This window comes from Lissotriton helveticus, chromosome 9 (assembly GCF_964261635.1).
Source record: "Lissotriton helveticus chromosome 9, aLisHel1.1, whole genome shotgun sequence".
NCBI classification, from domain to species: Eukaryota; Metazoa; Chordata; class Amphibia; order Caudata; family Salamandridae; genus Lissotriton; species Lissotriton helveticus.
The window spans coordinates 917,240,952-917,264,772 of NC_136070.1; the positions used below are offsets into that span (position 1 = coordinate 917,240,952).

Genomic DNA, 23,821 nt, shown 5'->3' on the forward strand with positions numbered 1-23,821 from the left:
GCACCCAAACATTCTGTCAAGACTTTAGCAATACATGTCCAATAAAATCCATCACGCATCCACTTATCTATTATTGAAACGATCCAATTGTAAGTAACAACAGAGACATAGATACACTAATGACATTGCAGGTCATAAAATAAACCAAAGTCCTCTTTATGTCAAATTTACGAAAGCATACAGAAAAACCAATGGTACTGTATATAAGTCTATATAAATCTTGTGAATAGTGAGATAAACCAGCATTGTACATCTGCGCGTGTATGTAAGTTAAACAGAGATATGTAAGATCAGCAGGTAGAAGCACTTCTGTCTAACAAACTTGCTATACGCTGATGATCTAGTCCTGATTAGTCGAACCCCTATTGGCCTTCAGCACCTCCTGGACGTGAACCAAAAATGTTCTCAATGAAACTCTTTGAAAAGAAACTTCAAAAAACTAAAATCATGATAGTAAATTGCCATCAGAAGACAAATCCCAGTTGGAATTTGGATGGAAATCTACTAAACCATCTAACAAGCTACAAGTACTTGGGCATCCTTTTAGATCAACAATACTCCTTCAAGCCACAGATAGAATCCTTACGAAGGAAGGGTACTATGACCTATCCAGCACTAAAACCACTGAAGAAGCTGCTGCCTGACCTGACGTTAGATCCTTTTCTAAAAGTCCTGCTAGCTAAATTACAGCCCACAATCACCTATGGGAGTGAATCATTGAGAGGGAAGATGCAACAACTCTAGATAGCATAATAGCGACCTCCGATGGAGCGAACTTCCAGCTTCCCAAATATGTATCTCCGGCCCAAATAAGGTTGGAATTTGGGTTTCAAAACCAGGTGACAGAGCGAAGAGAAGCCTTCGTAAAATGCTGGCACAAGATCAAAGCTGCTGAAGAAGGGACTTGAATACCCACCTTTGGGTAGAGTTGTCTCATGCTATAAAATCGCCAGCCAACAAGTATCTCTTGGAATCTATCACGATTCTAGGCCTGACAGACCTTTGGAATTGCCCAACGCCTTATTCAGTATTTTAAAACATTGTTACAAAGACAACAAGATAAATATTAGTCATAGAGGACAAGAAAGCACCGTCACAGAGAGCCCATGGCTGGGCTGTCCTCAACAATTTCGAAGTCCTTAAACCTCAACCCTACCTCAAGGCGGAACTAAGTTGGTGACCAAGGAAACATTCTTAAAACTTTGATTGGGAGTTGGTTCAATTGCCCCGTTTTTGCCCCCCTGGGAAAGAAGAGGAGGAGACCAGCAATACCGCCTGTGTGCCTGTGGCATGGAAAATCGTATTCATATCATCTGCATTTGCAAAAAAAGAATGGATATAAGGAGCACCCTATTAACATCATCCTTTAACCAGCATGGAGTCAGGTCCTGAAGGCAGGCGGTAATGCTTTGCTTTAATCCAGCTTTAGACCAGCTAAACTGCTGCCTTACAACATTTTTAGATCTCACTACATTGAGATTGAAAAACGTAACGTCATCAGCCATGAACTTTGCTCCATAAAATGGGCATGGGTATCTTTTAATCTGATTCCATCAAGTTAACTTGATAATCCTTACAACAGTATTATAACGCCACAAACAGGCGCAATCTGTAATTGCTACCTGAAGCCTGGGATCATTTTGAATGACTAGTACACCTCTAAAATAAGTTAAACATTTTATAGTGAAAGTTTGCGAAAGAACTTGGTGGAGTGAAAACTTAAATAGATAATTCTTACTAAATTTACTTTCAATTAGACTGAGCATTAACTGTTGAGAAAACTATTTTCCATGAGATAATCTTAAACTTGTAATGTATGAAAACAAAGCGGAACGTTTTTAACATTGTTTAATTTTTGTATTAACATAATCTGTTTTGATTTTAATGTTTATGTATGCAAGGGTTTTAATTAATCAAGCATAATAAACTTACCTTGCCTTACCTACAAGGCTACTGTCACCTTATAAGTGATAACACAATAAGGGGTTAGCTACAGATAAGTAAAACAAGCATTTGCAATGCAATAGGTCTCTCATTTGTTAAAGGTAGAGCTGTTGGCGTTGAAAATAACAATATTTTTAACTTTTGCGTTTTTTTATTAGCAGTGGAGTTATTATACATTTGTATCACTATTGATAATGGTATAAAAAGGCAAAAGTAAATAACATTGTCATTTTTAGTGCCAACAGCTCTAACTTTAACAAATGTGAGACCTATTGCATTGGAAATACAATCGGACTCGCATTTGTTGGAGTTATTGACATTATAAATTGCAATGTTTTTTACCTAGCCATGTTGCAGAGTGCAGTACTGTATATGGCCAAAAGAGGTCCCATGAGACCTCTGTTCGCAACATATAGTACTGCACCCTGCAAAGTTATTGTTATTATTATTGGCATTATAAATGCCAATGTTTTTTACCTAGCCATGTTGCAGGGTGCAGTACCATATGTAGCCATAAGAGGTTCCATGGGAACTCTTTTGGTCACATATGGTACTGCACCTTGCAGAAGATTTGGTAAATCCACCCTATCCATAATGAATTGCATGCAAGACAGTACTATGAGTACATTCAAATAGCTATGTCCATATATACAATTAGTAACTTTGAAGTGAGACAAAAGAATTATTATATTAATTGCGGATTAGGTTGTACTCTGTGTGGAACTGATGAAGGGAAATTTATAGAAGATCTCATATAAATGTGAGATGTGCTAGTGAGTAAAGTAACCACTGCCAGCCTTGTTTAGGACCAAGCGTGTGTCCTGCCTGAAGCCCTTTAAGAAAATAGTGGTCTGCGGCTGTAATTAAAACCTAAGGAGTAACAGCACATGTAACAGGGGTGTCCTCATGGGAGGTTACAAAAAGAGATAAGGCGGTACTAAGGAGGGACTACTAAGCCTATTAACCATTGAAAAGCCACCATTTACAAAGGACACGGACAGAAGCCAATTAAAAAAATGGGCAGAAAGCGGGCGGAGCTTTCTTTAAGAAAATAGTGCCCTGCTGCTGTAATTGAAACCTAGGGAGTAACAAAACATGTAACAGGGGATGTCCTCATGGGAGGTTACAAGAAGAGATAAGGTTGTTTAATATTTGTTTCCCTACAGTGCTGTTACAACTGTGTGCATTATTTTAAGTTAAATTATATGTTGCCATGAGCACATTTCTAAAATCATTACTTGAGTCTCCTTGTCTTTGTACACGTAATGCTTGATGCATACATGTCTAACTGCCTTCTAGAATAATACCAGTTGCGATATTGTTTGTTTATTCTCATGTACCTACACTATTCAGTGGAGAAGTGTGGCTCACTGGTTAGAGGAGGCAGACCTGGAAGCAGAGGTCAGCCCGGGACCAGGGTTCAATTCCCGGCTCGGCGCGGTCTTGAGTCCTAAAATGTCCATGGACTCGACAATTCTTGCTCCGATGCCTACTCGATTCACGGGTTCACACTCTGCGACTCTGGGCAATAGCTTGCTTAATCTCCACAACAGCCCCTCGCGGCGGGATGCCTGGCTTTCACCTTGCGGATACCCTGCCGGGGTTATCTCACAGGGGAATACCAGGACGGGTTCCCTAAGCAAGCGCTTAGAAACCGCTTGGTGATTTGCGCTATATAAATTCCTTTACATTTACATTTATTCTCCATGGTTTATGGGTCATACTCCTGTAGTTTAATACAAGTATTCAAGATATGGCCATAAATCTCCGCTCGCTTTCCACCCTTTTTTTTTTTATTGGCTCCTGTCCCTAGTAGTCCCTCCGACGGCGGTTGAAGCATGGACTCGCCACGTCTGTGTGCTGAGTGGTGAGTCCATGCCTCAACCGCTGCCGGATTCATTCCGCATTAGGTTTTCTTGAACTTACAGGCCCCCCCTTCGTGAGACCCTAGTCTGGAAACCCGTTCCTTGCCGATGTCCCCAGCTACACGGCACCTTTCCTAAACACCTCTGACCATATGCTAACTCAGCTCAGGTCTTCCGTCCCACAGCTGAGACGCCCGCCGTGTACCCCCAGGCTGTGCCTCGTTGGAAGTTCCGCCAACCTTTTCAGCACCATCCTCAATGACAACCCGGTCCTGAAGATGATCCTGATTGATAGGATCGAAACATCGGTGACCATACAGCGCAACTGATGGTGCGTTTTCCACTGTGGCTCTGATAAATAACCCGCTAAACTTGCTCAAATATTTCGTTTTGTAAATCATTGCTTTGAGCCACATTGTTCACTGGATACACTGTATATATTTAAGCACCCTTGCACCATGCGCCGTTTCCGCTGTTTACAAAATTGCCACTTGCGTCGCCACCTTTTGTGTCAGGTACACATTTAGAGCACCAAGTCCAGGTTGTTTGATATTTGTTTACCTACAGTGCTGTTACAACTGTATGCATTATTTTAAGTTCAATTATATGTTGCCATGAGCACATTTCTAAAATCATTACTTGAGTCACCTTGTCTTTGTTCACGTAATGCTTGATGCATACATGTCTAACTGCCTTCTAGAATAATACCAGTTGAGATATTGTCTGTTTATTCTCATATCTTGAATACAGCATGTCTCGAAGAGACAAGCAAGCGCTGCCTGGGCGAGACCTCAAAACGGATGGATGGTCAGTGTGGGCGCAACTTTTGCTGAATGGGGGGGGGTTGCACATTTACCTGACGCAAGGTCACGCAAGGTATTACATGGGAAATGATACATTGTACTGTGTGTTTTGTCTCTTCTGGTGACGTGCATAACCATATTGGGGCTCAATTAAAGTTTTAGCCATATACGCCTGTTACTGCCTTTGTGTACTGCCTAAAGATTTTTCATGGGGCTCTTCAGAGAATGTCTCACAGGACCTCTTCCTTCTTTTTCTCTGAAAGTCTTAATTTTCCTCTGAGAATTTGAGGAAATAAGAGTCTTGAATGTTTTTGCATACAATGGAGTGTTGGGGAACAGTCACGTGGTCTATGTATTAACTGTGTCTCATTATTGATAGATTACGGTTTCTCGAGTCTTTGGTTTGTTTTGTGTGTATCGTTTACGTTTTCCATATGCTATCCCATGATGAGGTGTCTCAGAACTGAGGCCCTCGTGAATCTTCAAATACATCCATTCTAAGTGCCACACTAAAATCTAGATTGAAGAATTTGCCTCATAGATTTTGCCATCAAATATAAAAAAGATAAAAGGGGGTTATCCTCTTATGAGGCACTAAGCTTGTGCTTACTGTTCTGTGCCATAACCTGTCACTGACCACATCCACAGGTGCTCACACACATAGTAGGTGCTTGATTTACAGTCATTTTCAAAGAGGGTTTCTCCACAGGCAGGAAGGTTTTTACTGTTGGAAGGGAGAAACTGTAATCGTAAAACCTACACAAAGCGCGAGGAGTGGGTGGATTGTCTTGAAAGTTTGTGAATGCAGCAAACCTGTGATTTTGTTGACAATGACAAACTCCTACCACACTCTTCCTGGAATTACTCCAGTAAAGGGCTAGCGTAACTCCCCTTTCAGAGTGGGCAGGGGATCGTATCACCTTCAAACGTAGGTCTTCAGGAAGGGATGAAAATATTTTCCCCTGGAAAGAAAAATAAAAAACGTGCAATTTCACATTGGGCTGCAATGTCCTCTGGGCAAAATTGAATGCTATGTACAATTCAGCAGTAGGAAAACAGGAGTCTTGGAAACGTGCATGCACAACCGTGCATGCACGTTTTGGATTGTGTTCTCTGAATAGCACTACTTGTTGTGGTACCCCACTGAGTTTCCTGGTTTAATCTTCTTGTATTAAAATCAATCTTCTTGCCATCGTGTTAATCATAATTTAAATGAATAAATTGGCATATTCCATGTTTGACAGTATTCAAACATTTCTGAACCATTGATTCAAGAACCAATGCAGACATCTCAATACCAGTGACAGTGGACCAGTAGAAGACATTTTCAGAGTAGAGGCTTGACCCACTGTTGGCATCACCATAATACTTGAAGAACTCATTTCATACTTCTCAAGAATGCGATATTATGGGCACATCCAAATGCTTTCAGAAAAGCCCTTCAGACATACAGCAAACATTTTCCAAATGGAGATTAAAGGATGCTCCAGAGTTTTCCTCCTCGGTTATAAAGGACTCAAGATCAAAAGATGGTATTAGGGCAACACAGTTGAGATTTTAGTGTAGTCCAGTCTGTGATTCAACTGTAGTGTGGAGATCAGAGTGAGCACTTGCCACATAGAAGTTTTCATGATGTGTGTTGGATGCATAGGGACCATGATCCAAGTTTGGCATAAATGGCAGGAGCCGTGCTGGGGGCTTATACATATCTCTTACATCCGCAGGGGATATCTCATCCCCAATTACAGTATCCATCCACAAGCCCCATTTGTAAACTGACACCTAGTATGCTGTTAGGGTCCACCACTACATATGAATTCCTTTGGCGTGAAGGACTGTTATTCAACTTAAGGAATTAGCCTTTGACGCACTGGGGCCGCCTGAAGGTAGGTAGAGGTAGCTTCTCTATGAGCATTGGTGTTATGATTGCTCATACCTGAAGTGTCTCTTACATGAAACTGGTGCCGAGCAGCACCATGACTGGAACCTTTTCAAATGATCCTTGCCTAGGATACCGCCCCTTATTATCCCCAACCTGACGGAGAAACATTTCTAGGAGTTTTGGGAAGGGGAAGGGATAGACCCAAGTAAAAATAAATATTTTATTGTCTGAAATTGCCTTTTCACTAGCTTGAGTCTAAACATTTGCCTGTACACAATTATCATTTCTCATATATGTTGGCCAAAAGTGAGCACAGTCTTCTAAATGTGGCCTTACAAGGGTTACCTCGCAATTACTACTTGTCATGCTTTTTTTCCATGAAAAGCAAATCACTGAGTATTTTGAAATCGTAAACGTGAATTCTGAAGCAATTATTTGCTTGCGGTCCATGACCTGAGTCTTTTTGTGTAATATCTCTTCACTTAGTTCAGAACTCTCCGTGTGTGTTATTGTGGCCTTGATGGATTCCAAACAGTGCCCACTGACACACGAGTAGTGCACACAGTGGCTTTCTGACTGAGCACAATAGGTACGGTATCTTCATGAAAAGTGTGTAGTCAGGGCCGGACTGGCCGTAGTGGGCACCAGGCGTTTTTCAGGTGGGTCGGAAGGGTGGGGCCGGTTTTTGACTCATTGAGGGCCGGTTTTGAAGCAGTTCTGCAATATAGGCCCCCTGTTACAAAAGCGCAAGCAGTGCTTGATACAAGATGTCTACCTACATAATGGCTGTCCCAAACCTGGTCATGTTTGGTATCAAACATGTTGGAATCATGCAATTATGTTGATTCCAGTCTTAGTTGCATGATGCCATGTACTGGTGGCTCCTTAGAGGACCCTCAAATACCTACCCGTGTAGCCTTACAGGGTCTGCCTGCCAGCCCACGCTGCTGCCAGCACTAGACCGGGTTCTGCCCCCTGCTGATGAGCTTCACTCGGGCAGGGGAAGCTGAACAAAGGATTTTCTGTGCAGAAGAGGTGTGGCCACCTCTCCTTTAGAATTAGGTAGGGTGGGGGCACGTCAGAGCACCACCAGACTGCATTGAAGAGCACATTTGGTGCCCTCCTTGCATAAACCAGTTTTGCCCAGTTTAGGAGCTCTTGCTCCTGCTCTGGCACAAACTACACTAAGAACAAGGTAGTGTTCACCCCGGTCCAGCTCCTCCCCAGTGAGGTGCCCAGAGATCCTCCAGGTGGCCACTTGAGTCTTCCATTGTTGAATATTGGCCCCTGGGAGCATCTGACTGGCTAGCCCAGCTGAGTAGCGTCCCTGCCCCCGAAAGGTGGGTCACCACAGAAGAGGTCCTTCCCCTTTTTAGGGTTACGTAAGGGCTCCCCTGAGGGTGGGTCCTTGGATTCGTCCCAACAACAACTTCAAGGTCTGACTGCCTGTCGTCTGAAGACTGTTTAACTTCTGGTGGTGGACACTGGAACTCCTCTGCTTCGTCGAGCTAGGACTAAAGACAAGACTGCTCTCTGTGGGAAGATTCCTGCTGCAACTTTGTCTCCATGCTCTTCAAGTTTCTCCAGCTCCATTGCCATGCATCCTCAGAGTCCAGAAGGACTGTGCCTGCATCCAAGCCAGAAGGAATCTCCCTTGGAGTGAAGGAGTCACTTCCCTGCATTCGCAGGCACCTCTACGTCGACGACTGGTTTACAGATCCTTTTGTCACATGGATATCGACCCGGCTCTGCAATACAGGTGGTGGTTTGTTGGTTCTCCAGAGGCCTGACCAGTTTTCCCTGCAACTTGGGCGGCTGTAATCCCTCTCCAGCCAATGGGAACCACCTCCTTGTGCACTGCGTCTGTTTGCTGTTGCCAAGACTCATTGGCTTTCTTCATTAAAAATCTTCAAGCTCCAAGAAGCCCCAGCCTCCAGCATCACACAGCTCCAAAAACGACGTCCTGCCTGCATCCCCTACATCGTGGGCCTTATCTCCTGTGTGTGACTGAGGCTTCCTTACAGTTCCCTGTGCCTGCTTTCAGAGGGTCTTTGAGGGGGCTCCATCAATTTCGGCTGACTCTCCTGCGTGCTGAGGGCCAGCTCCTACCTACCTTTGCTGGGTTAGTCCCACAGACCTCACTGGTCTGCAACACAGTATCTTTTACTGCAAACCATTGTTTGTGTTTGCCAAGGCTTGTTGGTGATCATGCCAGCCACTGACCTTCCTGCACTAGTCGACAGGCGTGGGACAGCTCATGGATGGCTCTTGTGCTCCTGCTTCGTCACCTGGTCCCCACAGCTGCTGCTTCAACCTCACTGTGCTACAGTAAGAACCTCTAACAAGTTCTTCATGTCTGGATTCCATGACCTGGGTCCAAAGACCTGGTTCACAAGACTGTGGCTTTTGATCCTCCACGATCCTCCATTGGCGTCAACCAGTGGTTCCGACACCACGTCACCCCTATGCACCGGGGATCCTTGATGTAGGTATCCTGGTTTCCTGGATGGGGTGGATCTCCACACTTCCTGGATCCAAGTGGTTCCTTCTGGGTCCTTTGAGAAGGGTCCTAGAACAGTAAAAATCTAATTGCGACTTACCCTGTTACCCAATGTACGTTTGACCAGGTGTAACCACTCAGCACCCGGGCGCCTTGGGGTCCCTGGCTATTCACCTTTGGTGGTTCTGTGCTCCCCCTAGAGTCCTCCATCCTTTGGTTTTAGTCCCGTTTTAGTAACCATTTCACATTCCTCTATTATTTTTATATCGTTCATCCCCCCGCCCCTCCCCCCATTGCTACTTAACTGTTTCTAAAGTATTTCTTGTGCGTATTTGATATCTCCGGGTTGGAGATATACCATGTTACAGTCTAGCGCGTGTGTAATAGATACAACGTTTTTTATACTCACCAGGTATGTTTTTTCTTGTGTGAAAGCTTGCTGGCTGTCTCGGTGGTAAATGTACCTGCTTTACACCCTCCTGAATAAGCCTTAGCTGCTCTCCACAGCTACCCCTTGAGAGCTTTGGTTATCAGGGTCCTAAACACTATGATTAAGGGTTGCCTGGACTCAGTGTACAGCCCCTCACCATAGGTAGACACTATATACTGAACCAGCCTCCTACACAGACTATGAAAGGGATTCTTGTATGTACGAGAAACCATTGGATACCTCTCAGTTAGGTAGTGATGGACTTGTTATTGTTTAGGCCAAATATATCCTGTTTCATTATGAGCATTTTGTAGTCAATGGTTTGGCATACGAGCAGGCCAACAATGCACTGCCTTAGTTGACTAGTGCTGGAACAGCAATATATTTCCATCTTAGTGGTAAATGTTTGTCATTTCAGCTTTAAGCTAAGCTTGTGGTTGGAACTAACATAGCACTTTACAGCATTTCGAAAGTAATTACAGAACACAATTTCCTAATACAATGCAAAATAACAATGTAACATAAAAACATAACAGGAAACAATACAGCAAAACAATAAAGAATGCAGCACAATGACACTAAAACACAACAATTCAATGCATTAATACTGCACAAAACATAGCACAAAATACAGCACATCACAAGAAAGACTGCAGCCATGACCTTGTCATATAGTGATACCTACACAAACATGCTTTCAATATAAGGTGGTAAAAGGTGTTTGCATCAATCACTACCTTACTTAGCACCAAAAGTACTTAATATCGCCAGTCAAAATTGTTTTGTGACCCAGATCTTACTGTTTAGGTTCGATGCTTTTGTGCAAGGATGTGCACTATACACATCAAGCTAGCCTGGCTGATGAGGAGTGATACCCCCAAACCGGTCCGAGGAAGCTTGTTTCCAGTCCAGGGAGGACCTGGCCTGGCAGTTTGGGCTGGACTGTTCCCATGGGGAGCGGGGTCAAGACTAATTTGCATATGGCTGGGTCCAAACTAAGGTGGCACGGTGAGCAAAAAAACAATGGATTTAACCCACATCTGTAACTGGGGGTGAGTGTTTGAGAATGTTCAGCTTTCCGTCCAACATCAGTTGTGTTACTATACATACCTGTCATGTGCTGGCTAAAAATGATAACGTGCAGCAACATGATCATTCCAGCCCAGTTTGATCAGATGGATTAAAGCCTTTCGGCTTTTAACCGCATGCGCGCTGCGGCTATTTTTGCGCTACGCAGCTTTTTTCCAAAAGCTGCGTTACATGACGAGTGCGTGCGAGCGGCGCAACTCAGCACCGAAGGCGTTAAACAGCATCCCTGTTCTTTGAGCAGTTTTTGCTACCCAAGACCCCACACAACTCAGCTCACAAAAGACCGCAGTGTACACCTCAAGAAATAGCTCAATCGTTTGAGTGTTCTTGTGTGATAATCCACCTTGCGTGTTTGTATAGAACGTGTTTAAGACAATTTGTATTGTGCTTTCCATATTGTTTAAAAATAAATATATACCAGAAAGACGGCATGCAGTGGCTGTGAGCTGGGATCCTGCTTACAATTAATCTAAATCATACCTCTGACATCTCCCTAAAGAGGAGCTATGTGAAATCCCACGTGGGGAGAGTTATACACTTCTTACAGACTCGTATATTTAACAGTAGTGCTGCACCTCAGGTTACCTTGATCCTACAGGTGCAGGTCTCCAACAGTTATATTTCAGCACAGTAGTTACAGTCTCAGGTCCCACGCAACAGAGCTGAACTGTATGTTACACAGATCTTAAAAGCACAGGCCTGAAATCTGAAATACCAGAGCTACCTTCATGTTACCCAGAAATTACAAGTTTGATCATCATACAGACCGCGACGCACATCATACAGTCTCAAATCTTAGACACCACAGGTTTCCCACATCAGACGAGCCATGCTCGCTCAAACAGCAGTGTTCTATTTTGGGCTAACACAAACATCTCAACCCCAGTCCTTAGATAGAAGAAGCAGTCTGCAGAGGAAGTGTTGTGTTTCCTTTGGGGATACATAGGATCTAGGACATAGTTATTCAAACATCCTATACGTATGGGCCATATTCAATACAGACTAAGACCAACTATTCTTGTAGGGGCAAATGGCTTCCAGGAGAGTTTCAGAATCCTTCCCGCTACACCCACCCTTCTGCCCCCTCCTCCCTTGGGCTCCTCCAGTTGGCTTCAGCAATCTTTAAAGACCTGCATCTGTCAAGGGGCTGTTTAAATAAAGACCTGAAAGGAGAAACCAGCCTTCCAAGCTGACCGACTCAGCAATATCCCAAAACTATCCACAAGTCTCCCACCTTCCTCTACTTCCCTCCTCATCGCCACTACCAGCAGCAGCATCAGTACAAATATACTAAAGAGGAGGGGGGTAGTTGAAGCTAAAAGCAAGTTTCACATCCCTCATCCCTTGGTGTATGTGTAAGGAACTATTTATAAACAGCTGACCAACTCTCTCAGTACAGGCCCTAAATGTGGTTCCTGTCACTCTGCAGTTCTCTGGCGGGTGGTTTTCGGGGCCTGGGAGATACTCTTTTTACACCAGATGCAATTTGTTTATTACATTCAAAACAAAAAGTCAATTTATTTTTATATAGTGCTTAACTAGTTCGCAGTCACACCCCCACTCCCTCTTCTCCAAATATTTTTACTGGATACACCAAATATGAAATTACTTATATTGAGGGAACTTTAGAACTCCCGATGCTTCGTTTTGGGCCTCAAGTTTCCATGCTACATTCATGACTCCTTCGATCTTCAGTTCTCTGAATAGCTTGAAACAGGAACTCATAAGTATTCATGTCGATCTTATTAGCAATCAGGCCCAAACAGTGTCAACCACACCTGCCTTTCTACATCCCAAAACTAACGCCACCACAATGGCACCCCAATGCAGCTGCCATGACTGTCAAACACATATTTGAAAGGCAACGACCTAGGCAATTAGTAGTTGGTTAACAATAATAATAATAAGAATAAACAACTGGCTATGGCTTACTTAAGGAGTTGGATTATTTATTAAACAATAAACATAAAATAGCAAATCATTCGCATGACATCATCATAAAAGTTACTAATCATACATAACACATAGTTTATTAAGACAATTTCACAAACCAATAAAGGTACACATTAAAAGTTATAGTTATCTAAAATAGATAAGTGGCGAGAATATGTCTCTACGCGCGTTTCGGCGGCCAGCGCCTTCTTCATGGAGTAGCCACACAATTTTCTCAAGGTCTATTTTATAGCACCGTTTAGGTTGATTTTTCTGTTTCTTTTGTGCTGGATAGGAATCAAATAGTCGAGTTCTTCACAACTGATTTCTAGGCATCTATGGATTCAATATTATTGTTTTCAATTTCTTGGTCCCAACTTGTGATCTTTTGATGTGATCTTTTATAAGTTGGGACCAAGAAATTGAAAACAATAATATTGAATCCATAGATGCCTAGAAATCAGTTGTGAAGAACTCGACTATTTGATTCCTATCCAGCACTTCACCACACCAAGGGTTCCGGTCGGCGGGAATTAATGATTCATCCTCCTAGTAACCAGCTTCAGACTTATTTACAAAAGAAGCACAAAAGAAACAGAAAAATCAACCTAAACGGTGCTATAAAATAGACCTTGAGAAAATTGTGTGGCTACTCCATGAAGAAGGCGCTGGCCGCCGAAACGCGCGTAGAGACATATTCTCGCCACTTATCTATTTTAGATAACTATAACTTTTAATGTGTACCTTTATTGGTTTGTGAAATTGTCTTAATAAACTATGTGTTATGTATGATTAGTAACTTTTATGATGATGTCATGCGAATGATTTGCTATTTTATGTTTATTGTTTAATAAATAATCCAACTCCTTAAGTAAGCCATAGCCAGTTGTTTATTCTTATTATTATTATTGTTAACCAACTACTAATTGCCTAGGTCGTTGCCTTTCAAATATATTACTTTCCCTGATCTAGGAATCATACTCAGGGGGTCCTTGTTAAATATACGTCATGACTGTCAAACACTACTCACAGTTCTCAGAAACTGGATCTCGTCCTCTCCCTCTCCTCCCTCAGCCATGGCTCCTTAGGATTGGAGGCGGCAGCTTGTCGATGGGGTTCTGTAGTTGGTTTGGAAGTTGCTCCTGCTTTTCTCCTGCTTGGGTATGGTCTTCCACTAACTCTTCCAAGCCCTTTTCACACTGGGGTGGAAGACCCACTGGGTGTTCTTTGCACGTGCTTGGTGCTGTTATTCTTAATAGTTGATTGCAGCTGTGGGTCACCTTCTTCCACGCTGTTCAGTTTGGGGGTTAGGAAAGCTGTTGTTGAAGTCGTTGGAGACTAGACTGAAGGCTTTGGGTGTTTGGACTGTCGGTAGGCCAGTTTAACTTTTGGAAAGGTTAAGGAATGTCAATAGCAGAATTGGTTGTTCTTAATGCGGTTGAGTATGACGAAGACTCACTTAACACCTCTTCAGATTGGGTTGAATCTGGCTTTTGGGGTCAGGCTTGTTGTCACACGTCGGAGCTGTCGTTCTTTGTTTTAGGATGTCGCTGTTTGGACAGGGTCGTAGGGTTTTGTAAGTTCGTCAATCTTCTCGTACTGGTTGGGGCTTTGACTTGCTCTAACGAACGCGCTTGGGGCGGGTAGTAGTAGCTGTCGCTCGCTCCGCTGAGGGTTCTTCGGGGCTGGTTGTGGCGCCCTCGCCAGCGCTGCGGGTGTTCAGTGGGCAGCGGCAGTGCTGTCGCTAGCTCCCCGGAGCGCTCGGTGGGTCGGGTCTGGGCGCTCTTTACGTGTCTCTCGATCAGCTGCCGCTGGCAGACAGCTCGCAGCACCAGCAGGGCACACCGGCTGCCTAAGACTCAGACATATTCTGCAGCCAGTCAGGTGGAGCTGGACCCTCCTCCTCACAGGCTGGCGATTGGAAGAAGAGACCCCCGCCTCTCTGACAGGCAACCCGAGGAGACCTCCCAGTGCCGTCTGTGAGGAGAACGCCTGAGCCTCCCAAGGACAGCGATCTGCGGCTGCCACACGCACGCGCCACTCCCTCGTGTCCCACTGAAGAGGCACTGTCCAGAATTTGAGACATAGAAGTGGGGTTGGAAATGATTTTGCCATGTTAAAAATAAACATCATCCTGTTCAATGGAAATGATGGAACACGTCACTTCTTACCAAAATGCCCCTGCAGAGCTGGGAGGCGGTGGAACCATTCTGAGACCAACTGATTGTACCTTTCATCATCCCAGGACACCAGGTCTACCAGATTGCGGCTCTGTAAACATGTCTTTCACGTGCCAGGCCTTTACTCCGGGCTAGCCAGGGATGACTGAACAATGTCCTTGGTGCCGGTGGTCATTTTCGTTTGTTGTCTGTTGTTCCCCATGGATCGGATGCGCAGCAATTTGATTAGCCACGTTCCCTTTCGCATATGTTAGTTAGCGCGGTATAGCAGTCAGGCCAATTCAAGCAGGTGGGAGTGACGCTTTTGAACTCCGACAATGAGACGTAGTTGTCACACGCAATAATGTCCAGTGCAAAGTAAGACTATGTCACAAAGCAAAGGGACAGAACTTGTGGGCATCAGAGGAGATTATTATGTGGCAGCCTTAATTATGCGGTACAAAAAGACAAATTATGCAGCATATGGAATCCGTGGCAAACTCTGAGCTATACATTCTGTCAATTCACATAGTAATCGATATAATAGAAATCCTAATGCCAGGTGGTTAAAGTGGATTAACATAGTTATAGGAACTGATTTGGGTGCGTTGAGTGCGCATTGTTGGAACGGACTGTTTTGTCACCAAAAAGAGAAACATATCGTGAAATACTCTGTTGGCCGAGCATACATGGGGATCGCACAGGGCAGCGAGTAAGGAGCCAGTCCCTCTCCAGGATAGCCATAACGGCAGACAGCAGCGGGGAGTGACACGGTGCCCATCACTCTCTGGCACACTACCTTCCTCTGCCACCAGGCCCACAGCAACGCTCCCGGGACGCCCAGTTACCACTAGTGACCCATCAACCGCTACCTAAGGAGCCCCCATGCTCCAGCCCTGCTCGCAAAGCCCAGGCCAGCCCCCGGCACCTGACCCTGGCGCACCAAAGCCAAGACCACGTGGGCAACGATCTCACGTCCCAGGCAGGACCTGCTGTGCAGCACGACAAAGTTGGGCCTGGTAGCCCCCGCAAACGACAGAAGGCTCCCCACCGCAACGGCCGGCCAGTATGTGTGCCCAAACATTCTCCCTTACGAACCCGGTCCCCTTTCTGCCAAAACCTGGAGAGCCTGCCATGAAATGGGAAGACTGGAAAGAATACTTTTTGAACTATTTATCTGCGCTGGAGGATGAATTTATTTTATTTATTTATTTATGCGATTTTATATAGCGCGAACTTTACCCGAAGGTGTCAGAGCGCTTTACATTAGAACCAGTTGAAAAACATAAGGACTTAGGATTACATGCGTTACATGAAGGATACAAACAGAAACAATTGCAAATGTACAAGATGTAAAGTCACACAAGGAGGAGATACCAATGGATATACTCTAAGAGTCACATAGGAATGGTAGATAGTACAAAGGTCTACTGCATATACTAGTGATTAGAGTTATCTCTATATACATAGGGAAGGGAATCAAATGGATATACTCTAAGAGTCACATAGGAATGGTAGAGAGCACAGCGGTCTACTGCATATACTAGTGATTAGAGTTATCTCTATATACATAGGGAAGGGATATGACTGGATATACTCTAAGAGTCACGTAGGAATGGTAGATATACAAAGGTCTACTGCATATACTAGTGATTAGAGTTATCTCTATATTCATAGGGAAGGGATATGACTGGATATACTCTAAGAGTCACATAGGAATGGTAGATATACAAATGTCTACTGCATATACTAGTGATTAGAGTTATCTCATACCTCACCCAACTGTCCCGCGTGTAACTATAAACTAGAAAATGATGCACACGTGGTTCTATTCTGTAAAGCCTACTGCAAAATCAGGAGCTACTGGCTCATACCGTACCTAAGGAACTTGGGCTTCCGAACTTATGCCCCAGCCTATAGAGTCCTCAAAACTGACCTTGCTTCCCCTACAGTGTTTGTAATGGCGAAGTTCCTGACAGCAATGTGGAGAGCTCGCGCTAGAATTATAAGTGACCCCACTGTGCCATGACTAAGTTGTCCCTAACATACTCTGAAAATGTAACTGTAAAACCTAGAAAATGATTTTATCTTAAAGATGCGCTTTTAAACTTAGGAATTGATTTTATGGACTTTAAACTGATGAATCTATTTTATATACAGTTTGTAATGGTGTAATGTTGTTTGCCTGCATATCTTTTATGATCGCAAAGATCGAAATAAAGATTGTTGAACTAGATATACAAAGGTCTACTGCATATACTAGTGATTAGAGTTATCTCTATATACACAGGGAAGGGATACAAATGGATATACTCTAAGAGTCACATAGGAATGGTAGAGAGTACAAAGGTTTACTGCATATACTAGTGATTAGAGTTATCTCTATATACATAGGGAAGGGATACAAATGGACCACCGGACCCCACTTTGAACATTCGGAAGCGGGCCTAACCCTCAGTAGGATTATAGATAAGCATGACCTTGTGCACACTATGAGTATGATGGCTAGGGAAGAGAATGGCACCCTACCACCCACATTCAAAGGGAGAGGGTGCCTGTCATGCATTGACTTTATACTGGTGTCAAGGGCACTTAAAAATAGAATAACTACTGTAGGAATTACATGGAGCATATTCAGTGACCATAACCCTTTAGAACTTAACCTGCAGTGTGAGGAAGTGTTTGGGGCCCGCAGAAAACACACTGGGATTATGGAGAAGGTTACTGATCAGGGACGTCGGCTCAGGTGGGCTAATCTAGATGAGGCACGTTTTTACAAGTTATTGATGGAGGTAGGCAGAGCCAGCATAGAGGACTGTCTAGACATGGAAATAGAGGGACAATTATTGCTGAAAACATACGGACAATTAACTGATATAGTGGATGGGTTATTGAGAACTAAGACACCATCGAGAACCAAATCAGCACCTAGATGGTTCGATGGTAATTGTTCTCGAGCCTTAAGGGAACTCAAATGTAACCTAAAAAAAAGACCTAGGGACAACCTGGAAATACTACGGAGCAGACAGGCTTATAAAAAGGAAGTAAATAGAAGGAAAGATGCATTAAAGGTGGAGGCCTGCGCGGATCTTAGAGAAGCCGCAGAGAGCAAGGACATGTCATAGTTCTGGAGGGTAATTAACAACCCTTGTTTTAATGAGACTACTGTTAAGAACATAGGGTCTAACATCCTACCGGAACAATGGATTGAACACTTTAAGGGCCTATACAACCACGAGGCTGCAATAGGGGGGGTGATGTTGGTAGCATATCTCATCGTGTACCAATAGAATTCACCCTTAAAGAGATTCAAGATGGGATGGAGAGCTTGTCAAAAAATAAAGCCCCAGGTCCAGATGGGCTCCCCCCTGATTTATTTCTGAGCTGTACGGACCTTTGGGCACCAATAATGACATGGGTCATCAACGCGGCTATTAAGTCGGGCCTCCCACGATCATGGTCGACTGCCATTATAGTTCCCATTTTTAAAAAAGAAAATAGGGACAACCCGAAATGCTACCGGCCTATCTCCCTGATAGATGTGTCAGCTAAACTATTAGGGAGGGGGATTCTTGATCGCCTAACTGAGTGGTCGGAGGTAAACAATTTTATCTCCAACACCCAGTATGGGTTTAAGTCAGGAAGGTCCACGGGTGATCAATGTTTGAATCTTTATATGTTAACAGCCAAATACATTAAAGCAAGTAACGAGAATTTGTACTTGGGTTTTATGGACCTGGCGGCCGCATTTAACCATGTAAACCGGGAAAAATTATGGGCCATGATGTTGAGCATGGGTATTGAGGTGGGCCTGGTTAATATCTTAAGGGAGCTCGATACCGATACCTCGGCAAAAGTACGGTACAACATGGAGGGGGTTTGACTGATTCGTTCCCCTATAGGAGTGGGGTTAGGTAGGGGTGCATTCTTGCCCCCTTCCTATTCTCACTCTACATTAATGGGCTGGAACAGCACTTATTAAACCTGAAGACTGATTGTCCCAGAGCTGGTGCACGTTTTATCCCAATACTGCTATACGCGGACGATGCGGTTTTGCTTGCCCGCACCCCGAGGAGTCTTCAAACCCTAATAGACGGGTTTGTCAGTTTTATGGGAGAACTGGATTTGTCTGTAAACCTGGGAAAATCATTTGTGATGGTAGCAGGGCACAAATCAGGGGTAAAGCCAGTGTTCACGATAGGAAATCATAAGATCCAAAGAGAGAAGACATTCTCATACCTAGGCATACTGTTCGATGAAACCTTAAAATTTGATAGTCTGGTGGAAGATCGGTGTTCTAAAATGTTATCCACCAATGGAGCCATTGCAGGTTACGGTAGGAGGGTGGGCAGATGGTGTCCTGAGCAAATAATGAACTTGTACAGCTCCATGTGTTGTTCAAAACTTACGTACGGGGCTGAAGTATGGGGTTTTGTCAATGTATGCAAATTACAAACGGAAGAAAATAGGCACTTAAGGTCTATCCTCAAAATTCCCCAAAGTGTTCCAGCATCAATAGCTCATAGAGAATTGGGAATGCAATACTTGAAAGATTTGATTAAAAGAAGTCCAATACTGGCTTGGATTAAAATATGGTGTAACCCTGATGCCACTCTGAGTAGAGAAATCCTAAGTGACTGCCTTAAAAAAGACAAATGTATGAAAATATCATGGCTCAGCTATGTAAAGGCAAATTTGGATGCATTGGGGTATAGCTCCCTTTTTAGTAACCCAGAAAAAATTGTTCCTTCGCATAAGCTGCATATAAAGAAGGCTTTTATAGATTCTAGAATAAAGCTTAGAGCTGAGGCAGAAGAGGCGAAAATTACGGTAAGAGCACACAATCTAATAGTAACCACGGAGGGTTTGGAGCCTTACTTGCGCCTCATGCACAATGCCCAGGAGAGGTATTTTATATGCCGTTTTAGGCTCAATTTATTACCGTTTTTATTAGCATCCCCTATGGGTTTTAATACTTCAATTGAGCAGAAGGGAGCCTGCGGCTGCGACAATAGGTCTCCGCAGGATTCCCTTCATTTTGTACTTTTATGTCCTATTTATTCGATGCCAAGGCGAAAATTTGTAATCAGTGTTATTAAACGTGCTAAAATTAGACATGCTAAGACAGCTTTATTATTCCTGCAACAAGCCAATGACCCCTGGGTGCTATGTTGTGTAATTAACTTTATTAAAATTGCAGTGAGATTAAGGAGGTCCCTAGGGGATGAGTAAAAATTCCTGCGATCAGCCCTATATATTGTGTATAGTACTGCATTATGATTAGTTTTATACTATGTATTGGATTGTACTATGTAATCTGATTTTTATGAATTGTATTGCAAGTTGGGTTCATTGCGGATTTAATCGTTCTTTTAATTGTATATAATTTGTGCTTTTATGATGGTTTTTAACCGTCGAATAAAGAACTCTTGACTTGACTTGAGTTATCTCTATATACATAGGGAAGGGATATGACTGGATATACTCTAAGAGTCACATAGGAATGGTAGATATACAAATGTCTACTGCATATACTAGTGATTAGAGTTATCTCTATATACACAGGGCAGGGATACAAATGGATATACTCTAAGAGTCACATAGGAATGGTAGAGAGTACAAAGGTCTACTGCATATACTAGTGATTAGAGTTATCTCTATATACATAGGGAAGGGATACAAATGGATATACTCTAAGAGTCACATAGGAATGGTAGATATACAAAGGTCTACTGCATATACTAGTGATTAGAGTTATCTCTATATACACAGGGAAGGGATACAAATGGATATACTCTTAGAGTCACATAGGAATGGTAGAGAGTACAAAGGTCTACTGCATATACTAGTGATTAGAGTTATCTCTATATACAGAAAAGCAGAGTTCCATGAAGTGGGGTCGGAGGGGGGATGCAGTCACAGCACCCGGGGGGGGGGGGGACAGAGAAAGGCAGGAAAGTGAGACAAACGAGAGAGGGAAGCAGATAGTAATGAGTGAGACAGTGAGGAGTGTGTCAGAGGCAACAGGAGAGACAATAGAAAGGTCGCAAGGACAGCGGGGGTGGTCAGAGATCACTAAAATGGCGGAGGAGAAAGGTAGAAGAAGAAGCGAGTCATAAAAGAGAATGGCGAGGAGCACAAAGGTCCAAGTCCGAAAGTCCAGGAAGAGGGCTGCCATAGCCTGCAAGTCCGGGGGATGGGGGAGAAAGGCAGTCCGCAGTAAAGTCACAGCCTCATCATCCATGAGGAGCTGGGGCAGAGGAGATCAATCCGGAGACCAGGGGTCAGGGAAGAAAAACCTCAGCTCCGATGTCTGGGAGAGCTGGGGGGTCATGCCTCGGGCCTCCGATCCTGAGCTCCGATGTCTGGGAGGGCTGGAAGTCCTGGGCTAGTGCCAGGCACAGGGGAGCATGGTGTGCAAGATGTCTATCCCCTCCAGGATTAGCCCGCAGCACAAGACCCCCCAGTCGAAGCAACAGTCGTAACAGCACACTTGATGAGCAGGCAGGGACAGCGGTAGCTGTGTATTGTAGGCGCCATCTTAGAATCAGGCATGGGTTCCGTGTGACAGAGCCATATGAGGAGCTCACAGCAGCAAGCAGGGGCGCGTGGTGGAAGTCGCGCTGCCACCCCCAGGGCCCTCCACACAACACCAGGTCCCAGGAGTCCACACAGTGAGCAGCGAGAATTATCAGCGCTGCTGGGTCACAGGCGCCACCATTGCAGAGTCAGGCAACCACATGGCACCCCCGTCGGACGAGCCCCTCGCAGCAAAACAGTTAGCGCCTCTCGATGTCCCCTCTGGAGATCGGCTCACCTCGGGTGCGGGAGTCGATGATGGGGAACCCAGGGCCTGGAAGCGTCGCCCTCCACGGAGCCGATGTTCAAAGGCGATCATCAGCTGCTATTTTCAATCGCGGGCCGAGAGCGTCGGACGAGGAAGTTCCCGCAGGTGCCAGGGCAGGTAAGTGCTCCCAAGTTACACCCTACATACTGCTCTGAGCCTTGTGACCAATTTCAGCCCCCGGTGCTCCGGGGAACCGACGCTAGATGCTCCGGAAGTGCGCGCGGACCGGTAGCCGAGCCGGAGCACAACCGCCCGGCTCCCGGCTCCTCCCTCTACCAAGGGGAGGAAGTTTTCCAGAGTAAACTCAAAAAAAAATCCTGTTGCACAACTTAGGGCCGGAAGGCCTCAGAGTGTTCTTGAGCATGGTGAAAAAGACTAGGCCCCCCGAGGAGGACAATGTATTCCAACATGCGTTAGAGGACCTGGACAGTCATTACCAGCCGGTAGTATGCACTCCCATCGACCGCTTTAACTTCTTTCAACGGAAACAGTCATTGGGGGAGTCAGTAGATGACTATGTAGCGGCGCTTAAGAGGTTAGCTATCACCTGCAAATTTGGCTTGCTTCGCGATGACTTTATACGTGATCTGATAATCATGCACACCGTGAACACGTCCATACAAGAGAAGCTATGGGTCAGTTGCAATGCCCCCCTCAAAGAGAAAGTAGCCATGGTCAAGAAGGCTTTACTCTCAAAACAGTGTGCAGAAGCGGCAAAGAGAGACAGCGCGAGTAAAGCCACAGTGTGCAAAGTAACGGACACTACCTCCCAAGAGCACAAGCCGCTGCCCACGACAGGCACGAGGCAGCCCAAGAAATTCACACCCAAGACGCCCGCATCCCAAAGGACCCTTGGGGACAACAAGAATGGCTGCTACCAGTGTGGCAGCCGAGCACATGCAGCCAATGAGAGATGATGCCCGGCCTTCAGAGCCAAATGTTTGTATTGTGGGGTAATGGGACATTTTGAGAAAGTGTGCAGGCGCAAGCCACGCAAGCCCGCTGTGAAATTTGTCATGCTGGACTCGGACACAGAAGAGGGGGTGGGCGAGGAAGAAGAGGATTGTGTTCTGTGCATTGATAACTAGATTTTGGGCATAGACTGCTCCAGGAATAAGAAGCCTTCATGTATACTATGCATAGGGGGGGGTACAAGTATCCATGGTTGCAGACTCAGGGTTCCCATACACCATCATCCAACGCAACATCTGGGACCAAGATTTCGCACATACCATAGGCACTCACCTGCTCCCCACAGACATCCACCCAGTCACCTTCACAGGGGAGCCTATTCCCATGGTGGGGTTCCGCCCACATCAGTTTGAGTTCAAAGGCAGAACCGCGGAGGGCAAGCTGTACGTGGCGGAAAAAGGGCCCTTAGTGCTGGGATGGGTTGACCAGGGAGCTTTAGGGATTCAACTAAACCCCGGGGGCAAGACGCAAGTACTCATGACAGACCACACACAAACGTATGAGAACAACACATGGAAGGCAGACTTTCCAGCCGTCTTTAGTGGCACCGTAGGGAAACTAACCCCCAGATTCATCAATCTCAAAATCTGTGATTCCTAAATTGCGAGAAATACCGAATCACAATTTATAAATCGCAGAATGGGATTCATGAAATTCTGCGAGAAAAAAATGCGGATCGCAATCGGCCGCAAATGCCGATTGCGAGTTACCGAAAATCGCAGAAAAATCGCAGAATCGGCCGTTTTCCCTGTTGAAATTGCGATCTCGCAATTACCGATTTCACAAATTGCGATCTCGCTAATTGCGAGATCGCAAAAACGGGAAGTCGCATTTTGAGCACAGTGATGACATCACAACCAGGAAGTAGGCAGTCCCCACCCTCATTCTGCATTCAAAGCCTGAAGTGGAAGCAGCATTGATCTGAGCACCACTACAGACAAACTCCAGCTGAAAACCAGGAGACACCCCACTGCAGAATATGTCCCAGGAAGCAGCAGGGGACAGTTCCTCAGGGAGGAAACGGAAAATAAAATTTTCTGAACAAGAACTTGAATATCTCATAGAGAGTGTGTGCAAGGACCATGATCGGCTCTTTGGGAAGGACTCCAGGAGGGTGCCTGAGGCCGACAAGAGAAGGATTTGGGTGCGCATCCGCGCAAAAGTAAATTCTGTGGGAGTGACCCAGCGCTCCATCGATGATTTGAAGAAGCGTTGGTACGACCTCAGAGGGCGTGCTAAGGAGAGGATTGCTGAGAGGCTGGGGGAGCGTGTCGCAACAGGAGGAGGAGAGGCCACTGTCCCACCCAACACCCCCTTGAGGACCTTGTAGAGGACACCCTGAATCCCCAGGCATGCGTGGGGGTAACCCAGCTGGACTCCTCCCGACTCACCCAAGAT

At 44.9% G+C, this 23,821-nt stretch overlaps 1 protein-coding gene across 1 annotated transcript in view; it reads right to left on the minus strand.

Moving 5' to 3' along the window:
- RYR1 (ryanodine receptor 1) overlaps positions 1 to 14,192 on the minus strand; it is a 1,073,089-nt gene extending 1,058,897 nt beyond the window's left edge. The window contains exon 1 of the mRNA XM_078661091.1: positions 13,476 to 14,192. Coding sequence (XP_078517217.1) covers positions 13,476 to 13,523 — 48 coding nt within the window. The 5' untranslated portion in view covers positions 13,524 to 14,192. The remainder of the gene's footprint in view (positions 1 to 13,475) is intronic.
- Positions 14,193 to 23,821: the final 9,629 nt, after the last annotated feature.